The 12,027-nt window shown below is 57.4% G+C and overlaps 1 protein-coding gene across 2 annotated transcripts in view; it reads left to right on the top strand.

Moving 5' to 3' along the window:
* The window catches only part of RIN3 (Ras and Rab interactor 3), a 124,306-nt gene that overhangs the window by 86,117 nt on the left and 26,162 nt on the right, over positions 1 to 12,027 (top strand). For both annotated transcript variants that reach the window (XM_086708951.1, XM_086708950.1), the window contains exons 5-6: positions 1,502 to 1,593; positions 9,117 to 10,688. In XM_086708951.1, coding sequence (XP_086565077.1) covers positions 1,502 to 1,593; positions 9,117 to 10,688 — 1,664 coding nt within the window. The remainder of the gene's footprint in view (positions 1 to 1,501; positions 1,594 to 9,116; positions 10,689 to 12,027) is intronic.

Genomic DNA, 12,027 nt, shown 5'->3' with positions numbered 1-12,027 from the left:
TCTCTCTCTCTCTCTCTGCCCCTCCCCTGCTCATGAGCCTGCATACACTCTCTCTCACTCTGTCTCTTGTGTGTGTGTGTGTGTGTGTGTTTGTGTGTGTGTGTGTGTATGGATTCATAGCCCACCCCCAGACCTGACCCTGGGAGCCCATGCACGTAGATCTGAGGATCTGCATTTTTAGCAGCCCTCCCATGGGATTCTGATCCAGAGTTAAGTAATACAAAAGTATTAATACCCACCCACATGCTGTGATACAGTCATCATCATCATCATCATCATCGTCGTCGTCGTCGTCATAATAGTAATAATATCATGTGACACAAAGCCTGCAAACACCCAGCTCAGTACCTGGCACATAATAGTCACTCAACAAACACTCTATCCTGTGGGTGCTTTGCCTTGGATCAGAAGAGGCAGCCCCTGGGTGAAGTGTTGAGTTGGATGAAGTGTCAGGGAGTGGGGACAGATGAAGTCCTTGAACAACACTGGGTCATGGAGAAGGAGGGGTTCCATGGTACAGCCTCAAAGGATGTGTAGAATCTAAGTAGACGTGGTCGGGGGGAAGAGGGGGCCTTCCCTCTATGCAAAACTTAGAGGTGCGGCATAGCAAAGCATACTCCCTACAGGAAAATCAGCATGCCCTTTTGGGAGGCAGCCAGGAGGCCCCTGAGTGCAAGAGAAGGGTCTGTGGTGCAGAAGCGAGGAGCTGGTGGGAGAGGCAGGGGGCAGAGCCAAGGCCAGGGAAGGCCATGGACGCAGGGGTCCCAGGCGGGGGGTGGTCTGCAGCCACCACAATGGCATCTTGAGCAGCACACAGAGAAGGGGGGGTGAGATTGTCCTGGTGGTCGGGGGTGGGCACCAAATGAGCTGAGGGACTCTGCAGGCCATTACGACATACACAGTGACCGAGGAGCCGCTGGAAACCCTGCTGGCAGGCCAGAGAGCCAACCGGGTAAACTGAGGCAACACAGGGATGAATTGCGCCATCCTTCAAAGTTAGAGATTGGGATAGTGGTGGCCTGAGTTGGGAATGAGCACTGAGGGTGCAGTCTGGGTCTAGGCCCCGCCTGCCCGGAGGGGCCGACTGGTAACCTTCACAGGGGAAGCCCGACTGTGTGCTCACTGCCCATCTCAGCGTGGACCCACAATGGTTAGCAGGCAGGAAGGGGTGGGTCACTACCCAGAATAGCACCAGTAGAGGAAACTTCCTCGGCTTCCCACAGGCCAGGAAACCCAGGGAGAAGCCATGACCCACCCCACCCCCCCAACTCCCAAGCACAGTCTCCCATTTCTCCAGGTCCCTCAGTGCTGGCACAGGACTAGAGCCGACTAGTTGCTCCCTCGGCCACAGGGCTCAGCTCCTGGGCCCCCAGGGAAGCTTCCAGTCTTCATGGAGACCCATCAGCCATCAGGGTTGCTTCCTTTATGGGCTCTGGGGCCAGGGAATGGACACATGGGTCCCTCTCCCCGACATGACCTCTGACCTTTCCTGTCTCCACAGAGATTTGCTGCCCTTCACGCTGAGGCTGCCCCAGGCCATCCTTGAGGCCCACAGCTTCACAGACCTCGAGACCATCTCCAACCTGGGCCTGGGTAAGTCCCCGCCGAGGTTCAGGCCAGGTGGCAGGGCTTTTGGAAATGGGGCCTCAGGACTGCTGCTCACCTATGCATGGGGGCAGCCCCTTCAGCTGAGGCCAAGCTGGATGCTGAGTCCCACCCAGCTCCCGTGGGACCACCCCTCCCCTGGCTGCTGAGCCCCCGTAGCCCAGAGACTCTCCGAGTTTCCAAAGTGGCACCTTTTACAGCTACCCAGAAGGTCTGATGCGCAGCCTTATTGGGTCTGGGGGAGCCGGGGCCAGTCAGGACCAGCACAAGCTGACCCGCAGTCAGGACGTGGCTCTGGGAAAGGCCGAGCCAAACTCCCAGGCCTTTGTCCGCTGACCAGAGCTGGGCACCAGCCCTGCCGCCCCCCTGGCCTCCCCCGCTTCGCCAGAAAGAAGAGCAGCATGAACATGACTGTGAGCTGAATGCGGGATGGGTAACAGGTTTGTAACTCACACATCCCAAGTGACGTCTCCTCTGAGGTCTAAAGTGGCATAATGACACTCTTCGGTGCTCCATACTTGCTTGGCATTGTCTCGTGTAATCCTTGTGTCCCCATTTCAAAGACACAAAATCGGGGCGCCTGGGTGGCTCAGTCATTTAAGCATCTGACTCTTGATTTCGGCTCAGGTCGTGGTCTCACTGTTCGTGAGTTCAAGCCCCGCGTCGGGCTGAGCTGTCAGCACAGAGCCTGGCGCCTGCTTCAGATTCTTCTGTCTCCATCTCTCTGCCCTCTCCTGCTCATGCGCACGCTCTCTCTCTCTCTCAAATTAAAAAAAAAAAAAAAATACAAAATCAAGTCTGACTGAGCACAGCTGAGAAGCTTGTCCAAGGTGGCCCAGGCAGAAGGAACAAAGCTGGGGTATGTGCCGAGGGCTTTCTGACTCCAAGCACAACCTCTCCACTGCCCCTCACCTGCACCCCATGGCCTTCACAGTAGGTTTGCAGCAAGCAGTCAGGGGCCAGTCCGAGGCCAAGTCAGCAGGGAAAGTGAGACGCACGGGCTGCATCTGGAGAGGTTTCCTTCTGACGGGAGGGGTCTGCCTGCTCCAGCCCTCGGCCCCACAGTGGGGTTCAGGCCGTGCCGTGTGCGGGTCTCGGCCTACAAGTGACCAGTGTTGTGGCTGGACCGGCCCTTGTGGTTCTTATTACGTTTGCAAGACACCCTTCAGCAACAACCATCAGGAGACTTTGAAAAAAAATAAAGGTTTATTAAGAGACTCTCTTAAAGATAGAGAACAAATTGAGGGTTGATGGAGGGAGGGGGCGGGGATGGGCTAGATGGGTGATGGGTACTAAGGACAGCCCTTGTTGGGATGAACGCTGGATGTTGTATGGAAGTGATGAATCACTGAATTCTACTCCTGAAACCAATATTGCTCTGTACGGTAACTAGCTAGAATTTAAATAAAAATTTGAAAAGAAGAAAAAGAAAGGTTTATTGCTTACAAGACCTAGAAACTACATAGCACCCCTGGGGCCCTACAGTGAGGTCATGGGGAGAAAGCACATGTGGGCCGGGGGTTCTGCTTTTTTGGAGGTTGACAGTGGAAACGTAGGGTTTCACAGGCTCACTCTTAATTGGTGAATTTAAAACATGCGGGGGGATGGGGCGCCTGGGTGATTCAGTCGGTTAAGCTTCGGACTCTTGATTTCAGCTCAGGTCATGATCCCAGGGTCACGGGATGGAGCCCCACTCCCACTCTGGGTGTGGAGCCTGCTTGAGATCCTGTCTCTCCCCCTGCCCCTTACCTGCTTATGCATGCATGGGTGTGTGAGCTCTCGCTCTCTCTCTCTCTCTCTCTCTCTCTCTCTCTTTCAAACAAACTATGAGAGGGAAATTTAATGTGCAAGAAGAGAGAAAATAAAAGTGGCCCAAATGGTCAGCTGTCTAAATCAACCAAGATCTCTAGAACAAAGGAGCCTCAGTGGAGGAAGGCAGCCTGGCTGTTATCTAGTCTTGTGACTGGCGACGTGTTTATTCAAAATACCGTTGAAGGATGCCTCTTTGGAATGGATACCTCAGCAATTAAAGCTTAAGTCAGGCACTTAGATTGTGAAAAGAAAAGAAAAAAAAAAACAAAACTGGTAGGGATTACACAACAGGCAGGTGTCCAGGGGCTCCCCAAAGGTTTTGCTCACCTGGAGGAACATGGCTGCCCCCGCTAAACCCTAGACACACACTGTGTTTAAGAGAATCTTCTCCCCTGGGTAGAGGCACATTCCTTTCCGGAAGAGACAAGCCCTGGGAGTGCTCAACCTCAGGCACCTTAAGGAAGTGGAGAAGAGAGGTTGCCGTCTGGGAGGACAGTGGCATTTCAGATTCGTCTGTCAGCACCTGCTTCCCTGAGAAGCGGATTGAAATGGAACCCGGGTGCGCGGCAGCCTGGGAACTGGAGGGTTCTGGTCAGACCTGGCGCCCCCTAGAGGCTGTAATGCAAAGCAAGGCCTCCAGAATCACTTTTCCCTGTGGCCAAGGAAGGGTTAACTTTTCAGGCCATGCCCAGAATGGACAGAGACCCAGAGCCCAAAGTGCACATGCCTTCATAGGCCAGAGGTGCCTCTGAGATGGGCAGCTGTAGGCCTCCCGACCTTCACCCGTGACGATGATACCAAATATGCAGGGAGCAGCTTTGCCGAGAGCCCGGATGCGCCGGGCACTGTGCCCCCAGCATCTCATTGTTCCAGGCAAGGCATTCTCATGACAAAGACCTGAAGCCCCCTCAAACTGGCAGAGATGAAAGGTGACTTCGTGAAGGGACACTGAGGAGTCTCCAAGAGACAGAGCAAAAAGCCAGCCAGGCTTTGCGGGCAGCAGCAGCTGCCTCGCTGGCTTCCTCCCTAACCGCGGGTCCCTGCTCCCCGACAACACCCCCTGCCTCCCCCGGGCCGGGCCCTGGTGCCAGCCTCATGCCACCCGCAGACCTTGCAGTTGGAAGAAGCTGTGAGGCTGTGTGTTTCCTCCTATCACCAAGTGTCTGCAATGTAATTTTTTTGGCATTCCACTCACTTTTTACACAGTGAGTAGAATGTGATAAAAATCCAATTCCCAGCAAAGCCCTGGTGCTCAGGCAGGGGTGATGTTGCCAAGACAGAGATATTTATTTGCAGGGTCAGCACCACGTGGTGGCCCAGAGCGGGTGCTTGTAGCTCATGAACTGATGTAAGAGAGTCCAGGTTTGGCCTTGGAAAGGCTGGCGTTTAATAGGAAGCCAGGCTGCAGAGGGGTTGTCTTGGGGCCGCAAAGCTGACATGGGGATTAAACTGCATGCATTTGATTCTTAGCACAAGGGGAACCTAGAGCAAGTACTTAATGGCAACCAGGGGTCAGATTTGTAGAGGTTCTCAGACACGCTTGCAATCTATATATGCTTAATATATTTTTTAAAGTGTATTTATTTATTTTGAGAGAGAGAGAGAGCACAAGTTGGGGAGGGGCAGAGAGAGACAGTGGAGGAGAGAGAGAATCCCAAGCAGGCTCCGAGCTGCCAGTGCAGAGCCCGACACGGGGCTCAAACTCACGAACTGCAAGATCATGACCTGAGCTGAAGTCTGATGCTTAACCGACTGAGCCACCCAGGAACCCGCTATGCTTAATATTTTTAAAATACGTTTAGGGAAAGCACATGTTCTATAGCTCTCCCAAATTTGCATGTAATTTGCTTTTTCCTTTACATTATACAATGTGAAATTTCCTAGTTATTAAAAATTCAGTGAAAAGTCATGTGTGAATGACTGTCCAACAGCCTATCTTGGGGATGCCCCAAAAACAGTGATTCGCTAAACTCGGAGGACTTTCAGGCTGTTTCCATGACATCTGGACTGCTTTGCTGCATTTACTCATCCCCTCTCTGCCCTGCCATGAGTCCGCCCCTTCCCCCCCCACCCCCGCCGCCCAAGGGTGAAACCTTCACCATCTTTGCCCTCAGAGCCTACAGCCCAGGACCCGGCCTGGCCTGGCCCAGCCCCTCTGAGGATCGTAGGAGTGGGCACCTGGTGAGAGGCGTCCCCGGCCGAGCTGTAGGATGCTACAGGGCCGGCAAAGCACCTGCCTCAGTCTGCAGCAGCCCAGAGGCCGTGAAGATGCGGGTGCTCAGGGGATCTCCGGCCGCTGAGCCAGGGCTTGGCAGGATGCCAGTGGGCACAAGCGCCCCCAGCTTTGCCAACCACTGGCATTGCACGACAGTGTTCCGGTTCTCCTCTGGCCTTGGCATTCTGCAGGCTACAGAGAAAGTTACCTACTTCCTTTTTTTTTTCCCAGCATAGACGCCTGTGCTGCTGCTGTGGTTCCCTAACAGGCCCCCAGACCCTAACATACAGATCCTCAGGTCCCAGCTTCCCCCCACCCCCAGAGTGGCCTTGGCTCTGAGGCCTCTGCTCTGCCAGAGAGTAGCCACTAGGCCTAGCTTAGGGGCAGGGGAGCAGTCCTTAGTCACCCAGGCCCAGGGCCCGTCGTTCTGAACCCCAATGTCTGTTCCTGCCAGAATCTACATCTGAGTGGTGGAAAATGTGTCCTTTTTTTTTTTTTCTTCTGTGCATGATGGACCCACCTTGCTACGCTGAGGCAGGCTGTCAACCTGAGTCGTGACAGATAGTATGAGTTTGCCAGGCGGGAGGTTAGGAAAAGAATTCCAAGCAGAGGGCACAGCATTAGCCAAGACCTTAAGGTGGGGCAGCCCGTGACACATTCAGGAAGAAGCGAGTGGGTGAAGTTGGAAAAGATGCACAGTGCCAGATCCCATAGCCCTCGAATGCCAGCCTGAAGGGCTGGCAGTGAGTTCTTCAGAGAACTCGGTTAATGTCTGACTCTTGATTTCTGCTCAGGTCATGATCTCCCGGTTAGGGGGATGGAGTCCCACATTGGGCTCTGCACTGACAGCACAGAGCCTGCTTGGGATTCTCTCTCTCCCTCTTTTCTCTGCCCCTCCCCTCCCTGCCCATTCACGCGCTCTCGCTCTCGCTCTCTCGCTCTCTCTCTCAAAATAAACCAACATTAAAAAAAAAGTAAAGGGTCGGCAGTGATTCTGAACAAAGAGCAACCAAGCCCAGCATGGTGTCCCAAGGAGGAAAATGGATGGGGCTGTGGGCAGGCTATGGCCACGATCTAAGACAGCAATGATGAGAATGTCCAGGCATCGGTGACAGTTGTGTTCACCATCTAGCCTATGACCACCATCTTCACCCAAAGGAAGGTCTTCAGAGAACTTGGTGGTGAGCATCAGGGACCTCAGCTCACATGTGGGGTGGCTGCCAGTTCACCCTTGAGCCAGACTGGCTTCTCTTTGCTGGGAATTCTTCCAGAAGAGATGACTCTCTACTGGTCCTGTGTAGTCAGGGCTCGGTGCTTCCGATGCTCGCCTCTCGGGGCCAGAACATCTGTGTGCTTGGTGTGAAGCACCCCGGGGGAGCGGATCAGTCACGGCGAGGTCAGTAGCTGCCCAAGAGAGCCAAGTGCAGGGCCCAGACGGTCGTGAGGAGTCCCACCCTGGACGTGAGAGAGCCCAGAGGCTCCCGTCCACCCCGGGCACCCCATGTCCTCAGGCAGTGACTGTGATGTACGCAGGGCTTGGCAAATGGGGAACAGTCACGTGAAAGTCTGTCGCCCTTGTTACTGTGGAGACAGCTGGCCGCGACACTCAGGATGCCCGACACGGGGTCTCTGCCCAGGACGGGGCTGAACCGGGAGCCCCGCTCTCCTTCCTGATGCATACACTCGCTTTCAGTCAGTGTCCCGGCAGCCCCATCGTCCTGCCAGCCATCTTGTGGTGGCCTCTTTCTTTCACCCTCAAGAGGCTGTTGTGTTCTTACCACATCGCCAGTTCTGGGGTGCACTCCACCCTATCACTCTGACCCCGGGAAGTGTCGCAAGTTCCTACGAAGGAAGGCACATACCACGGGGGGTGAGCACACAGGCTTCAGAACTAGCCTGACCTGGTTCAAATCCCAGTTCCTCCACTCACCAACCTGTGACCTTGGGCAGTTGTTGAATCTCTCTGGGTCTCTCATCTTCGTGTGATATGGGGACAATATTAGGACTCACACCGGAGGCCTGTGGTCAGGCATCAGTGGGATGATCCGTGTAAAGCAAGTGGCCCACACAGCCAGAACCCAAGACGTGTTTGCACCTGTTATTGTTCTTGATGTTATTTTTGGTACTTTTCTTACCTATGAATCCCTCCCAGAAGGTAAGAGCTCTAGGATGGGAGGCTGGAGGCCTGGCCCCATCGTTAACAAGGGACGGTGCACTATCAGTGTCTAACATTAACAGGCTGAAAAAAAAAAATTCTTTTTTGAAAAGAGGGGGTGCCTGGGTGGCTCAGTCAGTTGAGCATCCGACTTCAGCTCAGGTCAGGATCTCGCCGTGTGTGAGTTCGAGCCCCACATCAGGCTCCCTGCTGTCAGCACAGAGGCTGCTTCGGACCCTGTCCCCCTCTCTCTCCCCCTCGCCCGCTTTCTCTCTCTCTCAAAAATAAACAGACTAGAGTCCCTGCTGTTATCCAGGAGGAGCAGCTTGAGTGAGTCTAGCGTGGCCCGCAGACCATCTGAAATTGTGCTCAAAACGTTATGCCCCTGTGCCCTTTTTTGAAGGACCCCAAGCTTCTCTCAGATTCTCCACAGGGCTTGGTACTCAAGAACCCCTGAGCTAGCCAACCCCCCGTGCCCTTTCAGCTGGGACGTTCCAAGCCCGTTACCCAGAACAAGCCTGGCGTGGACCAACCACATCTAGATCGGGCCGGGCCTCATTGGTGGTCACGGCCGTGGGCTGTCCGTGAGGGGTGGGTCAGGAGAGAGGCATGTGCTGGAAGCCAGCCAGCAGTGGAGGATCCCCTGCTTTCTGACCCACCCCCTTCACCACACACACACACACACACACACACACACACACACAGAGAGAGAGATACACAAATGCAGGGTGTGGGCCATTTTCCTATTTTAACACGGAGATTGACAGAAGCATTCTGCAGTGGGCCGGTGTCCCCCATTTGGATGGTCAGGTCTGAGTTCACAGGCCACGGTGCGTGCTTCGTTCTCCCTGCGCACAACCAGCCGCGGTGGCCGGGACAGGCCCAAAGCCCCTTCCCTGTGGGGACCTCCCTTCTAAAGATGACCAGGCAGAGGCCTGGTAAGGTCACGTCACCTGCCCCGGGGCACCCAGCTGGTCGGCTGCAGACCTCCTTGCCTTCTGTCCCCCCACCCATGCCTGCACCCCGATCCATTGGTGCCCTCCGTGGGGGGCTCCCTCACTCCAAGGGGCAGAACTGGAGCCCTGCCTGCCACCGCCGTGTCCCGGCCCCACCCCAGCAGCGCCTGGGAGGATCGAGCCGGGCTTCCCCTCTCGAGGCAGGAAGTGGTGGGAGAGGTTTAAAAGAGCCCAGGAGGGGAAACAGCCATCGGAGCAGCGAAGCAAATGCTGTGACCGGCCCTGCCCCCTCCACCCCGCCCACTGACGCCATCGGGCAGGTAGGGGGCCCGGCCTTGGGACTGACCAGCCTCTCCCTCTCTCGTTTCTGCAGGCTTCTGGGACTCCTCGCTGAACCCCCGGCGAGGAGGTGGGAGCCCAGCGGAGCCCCCGAGAGACCCAGCCCCCGGAGCACCGCCAGCCTCCAGCCTCAAGTCCAGCGCCCATTACGAAAACTGCTCATGTGAAATCGAGCTGTCCGTAGGAAATGACCGCCTGTGGTTTGTGAATCCTATTTTCATCGAGGACTGCGGTGGCGGTGCCCTGCCTGCCGACCAGCCACCCCCTGAGAGCTGTCCCTCACGCCCGTTGCCTCCCACCTCCAAGTGGGCCCCTCGCCGCCCAGCACCCCCTCCCCCGGCACCCCCTCTCCATCCCTCCGGCCCCCTCCGGCCTCCTCCAGCCCCAGCCCCTGCTCCTGCTCCTGCTCCTGCTCCGGCCTGTCCTTTGCCCGCTTCCCCCCCAGTGGCTGCTCCCCCGCCTCCAGAGCCCCTTCCTCCCACGCCCCCAGCCTCCGCCCCCCACCCTGCGCCCCATGCCCCAGGCCCCCCAGACCCTCCAAGCCAGCCACCCATGGCAGCCTGTGAGAGGTCTCCACGCCCTCCCACAGGCCTGGGCCCCCTCAGGGAGGAAGAGGTGAAGCCAGGGCCGCCCCCTAGCCCCTTGCCGCAGACCCCTGCCCCTCCGACACCCGTGAAGAAGAACCTCCCGGCGGCTCCTCCCAGACGCCGCATCTCTGAGAAGGTCTCCCTGGAGGACCAGAGTGCAGGGAAGGCGGACAGGGGGATGGCAGCAGAGGGGGACCAGCTGGGTCTTTGTAGGGCATCCACACTCAGCCTGCCTCCCCGGGGGACTTCAGACAGTCCTGGGGAGCGGCCTCCGAGGACCAAAGAGCAAGGTCAGGAAGCGGTGGCCAAGGCCAGTGATCCGGGCAGCATGCCAGAGCCGCCGAGGAAGATCCGGCAACCCCCAGTCCCGCCCCCCAGGAGGAGACGGATCTCCCAGCAGCTGGCCTCGGGCCTCGCGAGCCCCTCGGAGAGCACGGAGCCTCCCACGAAGGAGGAAGCCCGTGAGAAACCCACACCCGGTCCGTCCAGAGGAGGCCAAAGCCCCGACCCCCAGACCAGGACTCAGAGCCCGCACGCCCAGACCGGTGCCCGACCCCAGAGCTCTCCAGAGTTCAAGGGCTCCCTGGCCTCGCTCGCGGACAGTTTGGGAGTGCCCGCCTCGGCCACAGACCAGGACTCCTACTCCACCAGCAGCACGGAGGAGGAGCTAGAACACTTCAGCAGCTCCGGCGGGAAGAAGAAGCCCTCGGCGGTCCTGGGCAAGGCACGCCACCGCCTCAGCTTCGCGAGCTTCACCAATGTCTTCCACGCCTTCCTCTCCAACAACCGCAAGCTGTACAAGAAGGTGGTGGAGCTGGCCCAGGACAAGGCCTCGTACTTCGGAAACCTGGTGCAGGACTACAAAGTTTACAGCCTGGAGATGATGGCACGCCAGACCTCCAGCACGGAGATGCTGCAGGAGATCCGCACCATGATGACCCAGCTCAAGAGCTACCTGTTGCAGAGCACCGAGCTCAAGGCCCTGGTGGACCCCACCCTGCACTCCGAGGAGGAGCTAGGTCAGTCCCGGGCAGGGGGGCCGGGCGCGGGCAGCAGGGAGGGCCGATTCCAGACAATCCAACCCTTTCCGTGAACGAACCCCTCTGCCGTTCCAACTTCTGCCCTTGGGCCAGGTAGACGGTGGGAGAACCCCAGCCACATATGAGGCCGGCGGGACCTCCCCGCGCCCCCTGCCCGCCCAGGTGCTCCTGATTTTCTTAGGGAGACGAGTCACGAGGAGCAGTTGGAGGCAAAAGAGGTACAAACAAACGTGGCTGCGGAGGGCCAGAGCAGTCTCCGCAGGTCTGGTGGCTCTCAGAGATGCCGGGCCCCCAGAGGGCACGGGCCACAGCCCTCTCTCGTTTTGTGGATGTAGATGAAGAAAGGACTCGGCCCAGCTCCCACGGGAGCCAGAGGCTTCGGGGGAAGCTAACCGCCAAGTCCCTGCCTTCGGGTCACCGCTTCTCTAGCTGCTCTGCTCTGGGGCAGTGGGGTCGTGATGCGGGCCTGGAAGGACGGGCAGCAGTGGGCTGAGGTGGACCGGGGCGGCCGCGCGTCCTGTCGCACAGGCTGGAGAAGCAAAGGGGAAGAAGGAGGTGTGATGAGGAGGGCAGATAGCTAGGACCAGCACCAAACCCAGACATGGGCCAGGCCCAGGCCTGCATGGAAGGAAGGCGTTATCTGGATCTCTCCTGAGACTCAACCACGAGAGCGTGGGTCCCTCCCTTATCCCCCAGGGATAGGGCAGCTCAGGTGCGTTCTTAGATAGACAGGACCTGGGGGCCTCCCCTTACTAGGCAATAGTCGAGACCCTCCCCGCTCCCCGGGGATGGAGTGGAGCTAAAAAGACTTCCCAAGAACGTTTCCCTACTGTCACCCGAAGCAGCCACGGTGGCAAGTAGCCATGGGTTCAGATCCTTGCTCAGCCCCACCTAGCTGCGACCCACACCATCAGAGCCCGAGCTGGTCCATCTGCAGAGGGGAGTGGTCATGACGTGTAAGCTGCAGAGTTGCTGTGAGAGCAAAGCTGACTAAATCCCATTCCAGTAGCTGATCGGGATGCCTCTTGCGTAAGATGACATTTGAACAACGAATAGGTCATGTAGATAGCTGTGGAGTGACTTCTCCAGGCAAAGGAAGTCGCAGGTGCTAAGGCCCTGAGGCAGGAGCAAGCCTGGCAGGTTGGCAGAAAAGCAGGGAGGCCGGGGGGGGGGGGGGGGCTGGAGCAGCAAAAGCACAGGGGACCTAGCAAGGTGATGAGTGAGAACAGATCATGGGGGAGACTTCTAAGCCACGGGGAAGACTTTGGCTTCTACTGTGCATGAGATGGGAGCCGTTGGAGAGCTCCGAGCATGGGAA

This window comes from Puma concolor, chromosome B3 (assembly GCF_028749965.1).
Source record: "Puma concolor isolate L17-30 chromosome B3, mPumCon1.1.hap2, whole genome shotgun sequence".
Classification (NCBI taxonomy): domain Eukaryota; kingdom Metazoa; phylum Chordata; class Mammalia; order Carnivora; family Felidae; genus Puma; species Puma concolor.
Note: the sequence above shows the minus strand (reverse complement) of the source record. Positions and strands in the feature narration are given on the sequence as shown.